General features: G+C 26.3%; 1 protein-coding gene across 4 annotated transcripts in view; it reads right to left on the bottom strand.

Moving 5' to 3' along the window:
• Window positions 1-15,152, bottom strand: part of LOC122503507 (autophagy-related protein 16-1-like) — a 180,477-nt gene that overhangs the window by 149,289 nt on the left and 16,036 nt on the right. For all 4 annotated transcript variants that reach the window (XM_043614100.1, XM_043614079.1, XM_043614086.1 and 1 more), the window contains 2 exons: window positions 12,617-12,722; window positions 7,952-8,094 (listed from right to left, as the gene is read on the bottom strand). In XM_043614100.1, coding sequence (XP_043470035.1) covers window positions 7,952-8,094; window positions 12,617-12,722 — 249 coding nt within the window. The remainder of the gene's footprint in view (window positions 1-7,951; window positions 8,095-12,616; window positions 12,723-15,152) is intronic.

The raw sequence follows: 15,152 nt of genomic DNA, 5'->3' as shown, positions 1-15,152 counted from the left end.
AATAATAATGATACACTGTAAAAAAAGGGAGTTAAATTTTAACTCCCCACACTGAGAAAACTGGAGTATTGGACTAAACATCTGGAGGGACAAATCGTTGATATTTGAGAGTTAGCTATTGGAGTAGATTTCCATTATCAATTCAAAATTTATTTTAGAAGGACTATTTAACTCTCTTCATAAGCAAAGGAAACATACACTTTTTGAACCTCTGAATTTGACTCTCCAGTTTTCTCAGTGCAGGGGATTCTATAAAAGTCGCACCCATTGGAGAGTTAATGCCAGGGGAGTTAAATAAAGAGAGTTAAAATTTAACACCCAAATGCTAACTCCCCATGGAAAAAATAACTCGCGCGGGTGTTGAATGAAGGGAGTTAGAAATTAACTCTCATTTGGAGTTGATTTTTAACTCGAAAAATTTAACTCCCAACTCCCGAGTCTGTTAACTCCCTAAATTTTTTACAGTGTATTATTAATATTAATAAAATAAAAATTCTTGCCAAATATTTCCCAAATTTCCGAAAAAATTTTAATTTTTTTTATTCATGTCACAAAAATTTAATTTTGTTTTTCCCTGATTTCTAGACAAGATTTTAACTTTTTCCTGATCCTAAAGAATATTCTGATTCACTCTAAAAATTATTATACTTAAAAAAATGTTCTGTTACATTTATATAAGAATTTCTTTAATTGTAAAATTAGGTACAGAAGTCTATGCGAAAAACGAACGCTCCGTTCACAAATGATGTCACGTTTTTGGGGGGAGGGGGGGGTCTTCTAAACGTGACACAGTGTATTATTTTACATGTGAAATTGCATGAAATAGCGTGACAGGGGGTAGGGGGGGGGTCTAAAATCCCGAAAAATTGCGTGACACCATTTGTGAACGCTCCTCAACATATCTCGTGCGTTATTCGTAGCACATTTCTCTCCGTGTATAAAAAATTCAGATTTTTAAAGATTTTAATTTGTAACCTTTTCAAAATTCAATTATTTCTACAAATTCACGCTATAATGCTTTTAATATTTAATTATTATCTAAAATGTTAACTAAAGTTCATTTTTAAATCAATTTTTATTAGAAAACTCTACGAGAATTTAATTGCAATACAAAAATAAATAATTTATTTAATAACTAAATGTTTCTTTAAATTGAATTCTCATAAAGAATTTTATCAACAAATTTTTGAATAATTGAATTCTTTTGAAGAATTGTAACAAAATATTTAAGAACAATTACATTTTTCGAGGAATTTGTTTAAAATTGTAGGTTGAAATTCTGTGATGAGTTTTATTGTTTACGAAAATAATTTAATTCCTAAAAGGAATTTTATTATTTATGAAAATAATTGAATCCCTGTAAAAAATTTTATTATTTATGAAAATAGTTATTTAAATAGTTATTTAAAAAGAAATTATTGACAGAAATAGAAAATATTAAAGGTTTGATATTAAAATTCGTGGTAATTTTATAGTTTATGAGGCAAACAAAAAAGATACCAAAATTCAGAATTTCCTTATAAATTCTAAAAATTAAATTTTTTCCAATACTTTTATTAAAAACCCCTGACTTTTTCCTGAATTTCCTGACCTGTGGCTACGTTGATCAAATTAAAAGCAAAATGAAATTTTGCCATTCAATAAAATTGCAAATTTTGAAAATGAAATTAAGAACACGGAAGAAATTAAGGAAATTCCTATTTTGAACGAGACAGTAAATTTCATTCGAATAAATAAGAAAAGAAAAGAAAAGAGGGGAAAAAAGGTATTCTGTATCCCCTTTACTCTTTAGACTCTCGAGCATAGTTTACCAGATTCCCTTAACGAACTGAAAATGTACATAAAAGAACGAACAAAGAGAAATCACGGATCTCATCAGGACCGAAAGGCTCAATAGACCGCGTATCTTCTTTCTGTCTTCCGCTCTTCCTTCCGATTTATCAACCAACTTTTCGTTTCTTTCCATCTCTCTTTCCTTCCCTAGCACAGCTTTGCTTTGATCTTCAAAGCACAATTATCGACTTGTGTATATAGTTGCCAAAGAACGCACAAAAAGAACATGATCGCAAGAAATAAACGAACCACAGAGTAGTAGATGGGAAAAAAAGAAATTATTTGCTTCTTTAAATACCAGAGTCTAAAAGCCATAGGATCATATTTATATAACAATTAAAATCTACCATAAAATATTTACCGAGTCATAAACATACTGCAAATGACGCTAATTTCTTTTTCTATATTGATTTATTGCTCCTATGTTTAAATCAAATCGACTCTAATTATCGTAACGCGAAAGGAATTAAGGGGGATTGATTGTTACTTATTCATATAATGGAAGATTAAGTTTAATCGAATATCTACCTTCAGTAACTCTTAATTGTTCATTAGCGCCTGATCGTTATTGCTAATTGGTTCTCAAACCACGATCTTCATTCTTATAATTCTAAAGATCGGTCTCAATTTGCCATATTCAATTTTAGATGATTTACAATTATGAAATAATTTCAATATCGTTTCTATGTTTCATTGATTATTGATATTAATTCAATTAATGTTTATTTTATCTTCTATATTAATAATCGTTGTACACCAAATGTCTATTCGCAGTTTAAAGTTACATACTTGTTTTTGTTTGCTTTGTTATTTTCTTCTGACAATTTTTCTTTTCAAATGTTTAAAATTTTTAAATTAATGAAATTTCAATTTAATGTTTTGAAGATTAAATAATAACGATAATTAATTAAACAAAATTGCTTTGAATTAAAATTCGTAATTTAATTTGTAAATTTGTTCACTGATATTTTTAATTATGTCAGGAATATAATTTAAATATTCCATAAAATTATTTTTATAGTAATTTTTTCAGAGAAATTCCTAAAAGTTGATAGAATATGAAATCCATGCGTAATTTTTTAGAAAATATGTTTTTGTATACACACAAAAAAATGTATTTTTACTATTTTTAAAACAATTTTTTTTCAGAAAAAAACATTGGTTTTAGATTTAAAATGCTGAAAAATTCCATTGTTATTCAATTTTTTCATTAGAAAATTTATTCGTTTATTTTTCTAACTGATTGGAAATCATAATTTTTTTTTCTGAAGTATAGAAATAGTTTTTTTTTAATTCTTGTAGAAAAACTAATTTTTATTAGTGCAAGATATTCATTTTAATATCTTGTTCTTTGTAGAATTAAAAAATTAATTCTTAGAAATTTCATATCACTTTTGTTCTAATTAGTTAAAATTTTTAATAATTCAAATTTTGTGAGAATAAATTTTGTGATACTATTTTTGCAAGAAAATTCAGAATTTATTTAAATTATTATTGTATTGATAATAATTGAAATCTTTTACACAATGTTACACTACCGTCGGGAATTATCGGTACGGCTGCACGCGCACGGCCCAAAAACATACCAATCTTTAAATCACGATTTTTTTGTAAATACAAATGTCAGAAAATTAACAAATATACCATTCGAAAGATTATTAAATTCTGCGATTAATGATACATAACTGAAAATTTTAATAATGTATACAAAATTAGCAGCAATCGGCAAATTTGACAAAAAAAATTAAAAAATAAAATTTTTTCGGAAATTTTTTGAACCCCTGCACATTTTTTAAAAATTGTAGAAAAAATTTGAAACTTATATAGGTGTAATCATTCAAGTCTCATCTTTAATTTAAGGCCAAAAAAGTTAAAAAATCTTAATCGGTTATCGAGATATCATTATAAACGGCCGAGCATTTTCAGCCAAAAACCGTTCAAAATCGACTAACTCAATGCATTTGTCAAAAAACATGCTCCGACGTTTATAATGATATCTCACGAACCGAATAAGATTCTTAAACTCTTTTGGTCTTAAATTAAAAATGAGACTTGAATGATTACACCTATATAAGTTTCAAATTTTTTCTACAATTTTTAAAAAATGTGCAGGGGTTGAAAAAATTTCCAAAAAAAATAGTATTTTTAAAATTTTTTTGTCAAATTTGTCAATTGCTGCAATCTTTGTATAAATTATTAAAATTTTCAGTTATGTACCATTAATCGTAGAATTTAATAATCTTTCGAATGGTATATTTGTTAATTTTCTGACATTTGCATTTACAAAGAAATCGAGATTTAAAGATTGGCATGTTTTTAGGCCGTGCGTGTGCAGCCGTACCGATAATTCCCGACGGTAGTGTATATTTATTAATTGACCCTCTAAAGCAACCAAACTGCATTCTTTTTCGTAATCTCGCAATACTTTTCTTTAACGAATTTTTTATTTAAAATACAAAACATTTGCAATAAAATAATAATCATTTACACTTTATCAATATTGGCTGATTATAAATTGTGTTTAAATTTCATTGCATATGATGGACCATAAATAAAAAATGTATAAAACAAAATATGACAAGGTTAGGAAAAAAAAGTTCGAAACAATTCTTTTAGAGGTGCAACTTGAATACGAGCGATTCCACGTCAAGTGATCAAGAGGTCTTACGGTGCAATGTTTATTTTGATAATTTTTTACTCTTAAACAATTAAACATGAAAATTTGTCCGAGTACAGTTTCGAAAGGTTTTTTCATGCTCTTTCGATTGGAAATAAGCATTTTCAAAAAAAAATTTTTTTGACCTAAAAAAATCAAAATTAAAAATAAATTTTAATTTTTGGGGGGAAAGGATACGATTTTTTTTTTTTTATTTTTTAAACGAAAGCTGAGGTTTTTTCCTAAAAGAACATATATATGCAAAAGTGGGACTAGAATGTTTAAACATTGAAAAAAAGAGATTTCTGATGATCGGAGTGCTCAAAACCTGACATTTGCAAGGAATTTCATTCTTTATGAAAATAATTTAAATCTTGCAAAAAATGTTATTAAAACTTTTTAAAATAATTAATTCGATAATACCAGTCGGGTAAATTCCCGCGAAGAATTTTATTATTCATTAAAATAATTGGGTCAGTCCACTGACTTTCGTCTGAGAGTCGTTGCGACCATATTTTAAAAAAATCTAATTTTCATATATGTGAAACTCGATAATTTTCTGAGTTCATTAATCATAATATTATGTTACAAATTTTTATTTCGTTTATTAATATTAATTATCAAAAGTAGGTTCATGAAGTGATTTCGTAACCTTAAATTTTTCAACTTTTTAAAAGACGTTATTATTCAAAAACTATTAAATATTAGATGTTGGTACTTACCACAAATCGATACCTCAGTGTGATACAATCCTATCTTCTGGTAATACTTTAAACTGTCCCATCTCGAGGTGATGTTTTGTACCGTGCTATCTCTAATTTGACAGATTGTGGTATGAATAGAAAAAATAAATTACGGTACTTAAAATATTGATTACATACAAAACAATAATTTTTTTATATTTTAATAGATACTTTTTATCATAATATATAAAAATTGAGTGTGAATTAATAAAATTTAACCACTTTAATGCATTTAGAAAACAGCTAATACATTAACCCTACTTTTTGACAGCACGATACAAAGTATCACCTGAAGATAGGACTGTACAAAATATTACCAGAAGATAGGACTGTATTACACTGAAGTATCGAAATATAAATCTTTCCATTCTGCACGATCTAACGACCAAAATAAACTAAAAATTTTATTATTTGTAGACGAAAATTGCTTTTAAAAATTTATTTATCCAAAAAAATTACACTTTTTGTTTCACTTACAACTTTTTTTCGGACCTCTAAAAAATTCGGGGTTTTGCAAATATTTTTCTTAGAACATAATCTATCTTCTATTAAAATTTGACGAAGGTATTCTTCTTCATTTTTGAAATAATAATTATAAAAAATTTTGTTCAAAAAGGTTAATTATAATGCTTGAAATGAACAACGAGCATTGTTATTTTAGTGTCAATATCAACTTCAAGTCTTAGAACTAACCTTTTTGCATACAAAATTTTTATAATTATTATTTCGAAAACGAAGAAAAACACCTTCGTCAAATTTTAATAGAAGATAGATTATGTTCTAAGAAAAATATTTGCAAAACCCCGAATTTTTTAGAGGTCCGAAAAAAAAGTTGTAAGTGAAACAAAAAGTGTAATTTTTTTGGACAAAAAAATTTTTTTAAATCAATTTTCGTCTACAAATAATAAAATTTTTAGTTTATTTTGGTCGTTAGAACGTGCAGAATGGAAAGATTTATATTTGTGGTAAGTACCAACACCTAATATTTAATAGTTTTTTAATAATAACGTCTTTTAAAAAGTTGAAAATTTTAAGGTTACGAAATCACTTCGTGAACCACCTACTTTTGATAATTAATATTATTAAACGAAATAAAATTTGTAACATAATATTATGATTAATGAACTCAGAAAATCATCGAGTTTCACATATGAAAATTAGATTTTTTTAAAATATGGTCGCAACGACTCTCAGACGAAAGTCAGTGGACTGACCCAATTGCATACATAAATTTCCATTAAAATCTTTGAAAATAATTGTAATGTTTTTAGGGATTTTATTAAAATTTTAGAAAATAATTAGTTTCTTTAAAGTAATTTAATTAAAATTTCATTGAAAATAATTGAATTCATTCGAAAAATTTTATTAAAATTTTTAAAAACAATTGAATGCTTTTAAAAATGTTATAAATATTGAAAAGATTTGAATTCCAGCGAAGAATATAATTATTCATTAATAAAATGTCCCTTTTGTACAAAAGATATATAACCAGGTACAAATATTTACATTGAAAGCAAGAATCAATCAATTTTATCCATACTTTATCAAACGTGATAAAGTAATTGACATTTATAACTTTTGACTTTTTCATTTGAAAAAGCAATATAAAATCTATCGATTAGCACACTGAAAAAAATTTCTAGTATACTTGACTACTTTTTAACAACTCTGCGTGATTCAATATCACGCATTCCTCAACTGAATTTAAAAAGTTATATTGACTACCAAAAAGTAGTTAAAAGAACTAAGAATACTTTTTTTAGTCATCTGAACTACTATTCTTTAACTACATCAAAAGTAGTAAAATCAACTACACAAAAATTGTTAGCCTAACTAAAAAAGTAATTAATTTAACAACTTTCCACTCAACTAGGTAATAGTAGTTGAAGATTTGGACCAAATTTTTTTCAGAGCATAAAAACCTCAAAATTGATTTTTTATAGCTTAGCCGTATTTTGTCGTAGACTGTCACATATACCTATTTTTTTTATAGAAATGTATTTTTTTATCGGAAATATATATTTTTTAAAAATATTTCTTTAAGAATGAATAATAATAAAATGGCTAAAAAAAGATAATTGCCTTCTGATTGATTAGAGATCATTTGTCTTCCTTATAGGTGACAATTTTTTTTAAGGTGAAAAATACCAATTTTGAACGGCGCCCGTGCGGCGCTTTAGATGTATTTTGCGCGACGAGAAAGCATCATTAGTTTTACGATCGCGCTGTGAATTCAGATGAACTCCGTAAAAGGTCCTACAATGAGATGACGATAAATTTCATATTCTATTGCAAATACATTCTCGCCTTATGACATAACCGAGCCAGTTGTTGGTAATTTAATAGTTGTTTGCGAGTCAATTTAGAACTTCTATTATGTAAAATTTTAGCTGCCAATTTCAAACTTTAAAAAAAGAATTGAGTCATTTCCCGAGTAAAGAGAATTTAACAAACTATTTCACGCCATTGAAAATTAAATAAAATCTCAAAAGAAAGCAATAGAAAAAAAATGTTTTTCCCCTTATTTTTTAAATAAGGCAATTTAGATTTAAATATCCAATAAAATTTTCACAGCATAATAACAAAATTGAGAAAATAATTTTCTTTTTATTCCTCAAACATGAAAAATAGTAGTTGGATACTTTTATTGATACTTGCTTTCAATTTCAATTCAAATAAAAAGAATGAAATAAAATTATATTTTTACTATAAAACTTACCCTTAGTCGAAGATCGCTAACTGTCCAAACCCGGCTTGCAAAATCGTTCGAGGCTCCCAATATTAGTGTTCCTGTTGTGTCGAAATCCACAGACATAACGCCGGCATTACTTCCCACTAGCATTCCTTTACACTCAAAAGCACCTGCAATCATTTTTATCAGAATAAGAACAATTTTTCAATGCCTTAATTACTTTAAACTAGATTTATATTCCGAACCGAAATTAGGAAAATTTCTTTTGAATTTTATATGCAATTATGTCAAGAAAATTTAAACAAATATCTCAATTCTGAATTTCGATAAAACATTTTGTAATTGTTACTACACTTAGTATTCATAAAGAAACAATTTTTAGAAATTTTTAAGAATATTCATAATAAAAATCGATATTTTCCAGTAACGAGAGACAATAACACAAGAAAATATTTTCCTTTTTGAAAATTTTTCCAAAGCATTAACAAAAGTCTCCAGTGTCATTGCAATGCAAAGGAGAAAAAAAATTGAAAGGTAGAATAAAAACAAAAGTCCGCTTTTAATTGTATCTGGTGAAAGATAGCGACAGGGAATATTCAACCTGTTGATTCATTAATATACTTCATTAGGCAGAATGGGCAATGGGACAAGAGAAGACGCAAACTTTTTTTCCTTATTTTTTTGAAATTTTTGCATTTTTTCAATGCCATTATGATATTGATTCTGCGAAGATTGTCATTGTCTTTGAAAATGTTTTCCTTTATAACATTCGGAGAGCACCTGCACACACAAGTTACATGGAGCACTAAGATAGCTGTCGATTGTTTCTTTTCTTTCGCGTAAATGGACTTTGTTTAATGAGGATGAAACGAGGAGAAAGAACGGAGATGAAGAAGAAAAAAAATTGAAAGAACGAAAAAAAGAAGATGCCATGTAACAACTATCGCTGCGTTCCATGCGTACTTCTTCGTTTCGCACTGGAATGAGAACTAGTTCTATAATTCAGTCGACTTTGCGGCACAAATTTAAATAATAACAAGGCCATTAAATAAATTTCATCTAGCGACAATCGTGCTCTACAAGCCATTCTTTTGTCGTTAAATTAAACCTCTTCTTTCTTTAAGGCTCTTATCATGACTCAGATCTATCACTCGGCCTTAAAGAAAAATAAAAGAATGGAATTTATAGCTAGTTAAAGGGCTAATTCTGTATTTCTATGAAATTCCATTTTTTCAATCACTAATAGATAGATTAAAATTAATTGTTTAATATTAAAGATCAATACAATTTTCCTAGTATTTTAATTCATCAATTTCAAAGTGGTTTTTTTTACAATTCGAATTTTTTAGGAACAAAATTTAATCAGGGTTTCTAAAAATTTCTCCTTGTGAAACTCCATGACGATTTCATGATTTCCATGTGATCAATGATAGAATTTCCATAATAGATAATGCAAAACTCAATATAAACATAAACTAGATAGATTGTAACAAATTAAAATATTGAAAATAGACATAATCCACTTTTGATCGTTCAAAGGAACGAAATATTTCCAAAAATTACTAATTGCAATAAAAATTGAAAACTTATATTTTACCTTTAGAAAATTCATAAATTATTTTTTTTCATACATGACGTAATATTATTGTAATAAAATTTTAACTTGAAGAAATAAATAAATTTCGTTTAGAACTTTAGAAACATAAATAGACAATTTAGTAGAAACTGTCGGAATGAGACTCGATTTTTGAATTTTCTTTTACATTAAACATTGTTTGATAAAAATTGTTATTACTCATTTTTATAAAATTGTAAAAATATTATAAAATTGAAAAATCCGAGTGTCATTCCGATTTCAATAGTAAGAAAAATTTGCTATTTAATTAACAATATTTCTGTTAAAATCATTTGATAGAAGATTATTTCTTGTTTTAAATTTTTTTTTGTTTTATGATTATATTTAACACAATTTTCATAAAACAATATCTACTGAACGAAATTTCTGTTTAATCGAAATTAAATTATCCCGAACTTTCGCTGATCCGTATTTTTATTTAACAGAATTTCTATTTATCACAATTTTTATTTAAAAGAATTCCGATTTAACCGAATTTATTTAACTTACAAATATTTAATTTATTTATAATTTATTTAACCGAACTTTCATTAATTAGATTTCTCATTCAAAAAGAATTTTTGATTCAGTCGAATTTTTAAATGACAAAATTCTCATCTCACCTAATCTTCATTTGTCAGAATTTTTATTTGTGCGAATTGCCAATCCATACACGAAAAAATGTTTGGGACAGTATCTGTACCTTTTGGTGCATTGGTTATCCCTGTATAAAAAATTTAATATCCAATTCACTTCACACTAATTATTTCCAATTGTTTTTATATGAAGTGAAGTTAATTGTTGGATAAATTTTTTGAAAGGTAGGGGAACATAGTCGAGGTCGGCCCACTTTTGTTTATAACTTTTTTTTAAAAATGAATTTGGACAATTGAAGTATATATGGTTGGAAAGTCCTGTTTAATAGGAACATCTTTTCTGTACAAAGTAAATTGATTGGTTTTAAAATGAAAAAGCTATAAAGATTTAAAAAAAAAAAAATTTGTAGTCCAGGTTGGTCCTTACAGTCAAGATCGGCCATGTTTAAAATTCAAAGGGCATTAATCGTTAAAAAATAAAATAACATGTTTGGAGTTACGGAAAATTGATTCTTTATTGTTTACAGTTTGTAATTTAATGAAATAACAAAATAATAAAAATAAACAATATAAAAAAATAAATATAAATAAAAAAAAATTTTGCACTGAAATATTAATAAAATTAAATAAAAATATTAATAAGATGATCAATTATATTATGAGTTATACAGAATTGCAGTTTTTGCAAATGAAGTAGCTCGTCCTCATCTTTGCGCATTTTAAACACATAGTGGCCGACCTTGACAGTAAGTAACATTACCGAATTGTTGTAACCATAAAGAAATACGTTTCGGGATTCGATTTTTTACTTTGTTTTTCTTTCAACCATGAGTCCCACAAATTTTCTGCATACTTACCTTGACGATTCAATTTGTTTTTTATCTTTTATTAATGGTTTTTTACATGATGCACAAAACTTTTTTTGAGCTTTTTTTGTACCGACGTCACAGAAAACACAATTTTCGATTCTCCGAAAATGTAATTGAACAAAAAGTTAGGTTCCACTAAGACAAGCTTCGACAAGCATGCGCGTAGGTGGCGCTAGTGAACTTGACAAAAAAACGCGAATGGCCTACCTAGACAGTGGTCCAACCTCGACTATACTCCCCTATAGCATGTGCACCTTACATTTTTCCGTGTAGAATTCTTAAAATGACAAATTTTCATTTAAAAAACTTTCATTCAACCAAACAAATATATGACAGAAAAATTTTGTCAAAAATCAAAAAATTTAACAATTACAATTTTCTTGATAACATTTGATTATAGTTAATGAAGATGCTGTCAAATGAAAATTTATCATTTTAAGAATTCTGTTAAGGGGGAGTTACACCTTTGACTCGAAAAAAAATCGATTTTTTTTTTTTTGCTTAAACGATACTTTATAATGTGTAGAATAGAAATTATATCATGCGAAGTGATTTTGAAGTTATTTTATGTGAAAAAAATCAAAATCTGCAAAAGGTGTCCAAGAGCGCTTCAAGTGCTTTCAAAACTTTAAACGCGTTTTTCTCGAAATGACGTTTTTCAAAACGGTGGACAGTCTAGCTCGAACAGTTTTGATCGGATTGACTTCGGCCAAAGTTTTTTTTGTTCGTCATTTACTAATGCTTTAGAGTACGTAGCGGATTTATTTTTGGTTTGTTTTCTTTTTTTGGCAATAGATTTTTTGAGAAAATTTAGCCCTAAAAACCGACTTTTTCCTTCAAACAGCTACCAAATTCACAAAAATTAATATTTTTAAAATATCCTACGTACTCTAAAGCTAAATCTATCACAGATTCAGAAAAACTTTGAATTTTTGTTTTAGATTAAACGGTCTAACCGAAATATTGTCCACCGATTTGCTCTGCAGAGAAACAGGACCAACTTTGGCGCCCTCTATAGGCTACAAATTTAAACTTTTTTTAAGTGTAAATATATTTTTGTAAACTTCAAATCATAACAAATAAAGTCCCTGAAACCAAATTTTGTTTACTTTATTCCTGTGTGTTAAAAAAATTCTTGAAAAACAGGTTCAAAAGAGACCTCAAAGGTGTAACTCCCCCTTAAATGACATTTCGTGCTAAATGAAAATTCGCTTAAAGAGCAATTCTACTAAATAGAATTTCTGATGATTATAAATTCTGTTAAATAGAAATAATGCTGAATAAAGATTTGATGAACTAGATAATCTGCAGTAAAAATGTTTAATAAAACAGAAATTCTATAAATAAATAAAATCAGTAAATTAATATTCTTTTTGAATAAAAATTCGAACTATTTATTTAGAATTTTCATGCGCTCAAAAATTTTCACAATCTGATCAGAATTTTCATGAGATTTCTATGATTCCACGAACTAAAATAATTTCCCATGACTTGTAGACACCCTGATAATGTTTCCAAAAATCTCAAAACCATACGAGTAAAAATTATTCTAAATCGCAATTTCTCGAAAAATTATTATTAAGAATTAAGAAAAGAAAGATTTAAATATTACCTTTCGAAATGTCCCACAATTTTACTTTTCGATCAGCACCTCCAGTTGCAAGGATTCTATCGACAGGAGACCATCTCACCGCATTCACTTCTCCATCATGTGCATTCTACAAGATTAAAATTACTTGAAATTCTATTGTTGAGTAAAAGTATTTAAAGCACATGCCAATATTAAAAATCTAGCACAAATGAAAATGACAAGCGTGAGCGTTAAAAAAAACAGAAAATAGTTTCTATCACGCATTAAATCCACTTTTATGACACTTCAATAATTATATTATTCAAATAATACATAAATGATGATTTTAATACAACTTTTTATCACTACATAAAATGTTACGTCTTTTTATCGCGTTTATTCTATATTATAAAACGGTGAAAATGAAACTTCTACCAAAGTAAACGACTTTCATACGAAGAAACATAATGGCTTCACATTAAATTATTCTTATTACGAGACTACTTGAAACACTACATTATTACTTTTGAAAGTGGAAAATAGAGATTTGTTACCTTCAAAATAAACGACGTAAAAACTTTACAAAAAAAGTGTACAATTAAACATTTAGACAGCTACACACAATTGTAGAGAATTAATAGAAAAAGTTCAATTTCAAACACAAACGAAAAAACAAGAAAAAAATACTCTCGAACGTTTGTCATCCTTTTACACGGCTATTAAATTTTTTTTGACGATAAAAAAAACGGAAAATAAAAACTCGAGTATTTTATGATAATATAACAGTATAAAAATTATTTATTACAATTATTTCCCTACTTTCATTGTTTAAAAACATACTATTAACATTTCTTTCTTATCTCAATTTAAATTTTAATTATTCAATTAAACTATGAAATTATGCGTTTTCTTATTTAATCTCTAACTTGTTTATTTCTTCCAATGAATTTTAAAAATTAATTTCATTTAATATTTATAAACCTTTAAATGAAAATTAAAAATTCTTTATTATCATTGTCCAACAGTATAAATATAGTTATTTAACAATAATAATTATTAATGTTTAAATAATTTTACGTCCGTTTATTAAATATTTTGTCAAATTAATTATTAATGTTATTTAGAGTTTAAATATAAATCATAAAAAGTTTCCTGACATTTTTTTTAAAGTTATACTTCGCTTGTAAATTTAGAAAATAAATTACAGTTAATTTAATGGCAAATGTTCTATGAAACTTTTGGTAAAACAGTTGAGATTATGAGAGTGCCAAGTTTGGAATACGATACTTGTTGCTAAACCACACGACTTAAAGTCGCACAGTCTTTACACGATTAATGTCAAGTTATAACTTAATGTCAAAATTTACATGTATAACATTTCACACTTGCCAAAAGATAAATAAGTACCCAATGAGTCCCAAACAAGAAACTAGTTTTGGATTTCATTAGCAAAAAACTTAATATATCTTTTTTTTTGCATATCACAGAAGACTGATTAGTTTACTTTAAACCTAATTTCTATAATAAATTATTATCATTATTATTATTGCTATTACTATTGAAATTAATATTATTATTGTTAATCCTAGCATTGAATAATAAATAACAACTCAGAAGTGTTAAAGTACTTGCTGATTGGATTAATTAACACAAAATAATTTAACGATTTAAAACATTAGATATTAAAAACTGTGAATGAATGAAACATGCAAATTAGTTTCTAAATATTGAAAACTTTTACAAAAATCACATTTTTGGAGGGGAAATTAATTCCCCATTACACAATAAACAGATTTCAATTTTATAAAAATTTTCAATTTTTGCTGAAAATATAAAAATTATTCTGACATTATTTCGTAGCGTCGAAATTGTAAATGTGATTTCAACCTTCTTATAAAGTACAAATTAATAAAAAGTTCATTTAATTTTATAAACTACTCGTAATATATAATCGAAAATAATTTTAATGTCTAGAATTAATTTATTATTTATAATTAATTAACTAAAAGTAATTTCTAACATTCTTCAGATTAACATAAAACTACTAAACTATTTTTCAATCTTTATATTTTAATAAAAACACCTACTAAAGAGTAATCAAATCAGAATCTTTTTTTAAATAAAAACTTTCTCATATTTATCCTTAAATAAATAATTAGATTCCGCTTTGAATACATATTTTCGTGCATTTTTATGACAAACTAAATAGGTTATTATGAAAACTAAATTAAAACAAACATAATATTAATTATGAAATGAAAATTTAGTTTCTATAAAACTCACTCATTCTAAGAAAAACAAAAATTTTCAATACCAAATAATAATTTAAACAATAAAATACGTACCATTCAAAAAAATATATTTAAAGTTATCGTTAAACAAATTGTGCAGAAATACAAATTTTCATTTTTAAAAGTAGAATTTAACTCAACTAATAAACTTGACTTTTTAATTGATGTAAGAAACGGAATAAAGTTCTTTTTAAAGGTATGCTAGCTAATTACTATTTTAAATTTCAAGCGTCAGTAGTATGTGTCTATAAAACTGGTCTATTTACAAAATAAATTTCTTTGAAACT

The sequence above is a fragment of the Leptopilina heterotoma genome, unplaced genomic scaffold (genome assembly GCF_015476425.1).
Source record: "Leptopilina heterotoma isolate Lh14 unplaced genomic scaffold, ASM1547642v1 Lhet_11, whole genome shotgun sequence".
NCBI classification, from domain to species: domain Eukaryota; kingdom Metazoa; phylum Arthropoda; class Insecta; order Hymenoptera; family Figitidae; genus Leptopilina; species Leptopilina heterotoma.
The sequence above is the reverse complement of the archived record's forward strand: the minus strand, read 5'-3'. Positions and strand labels throughout refer to the sequence as shown.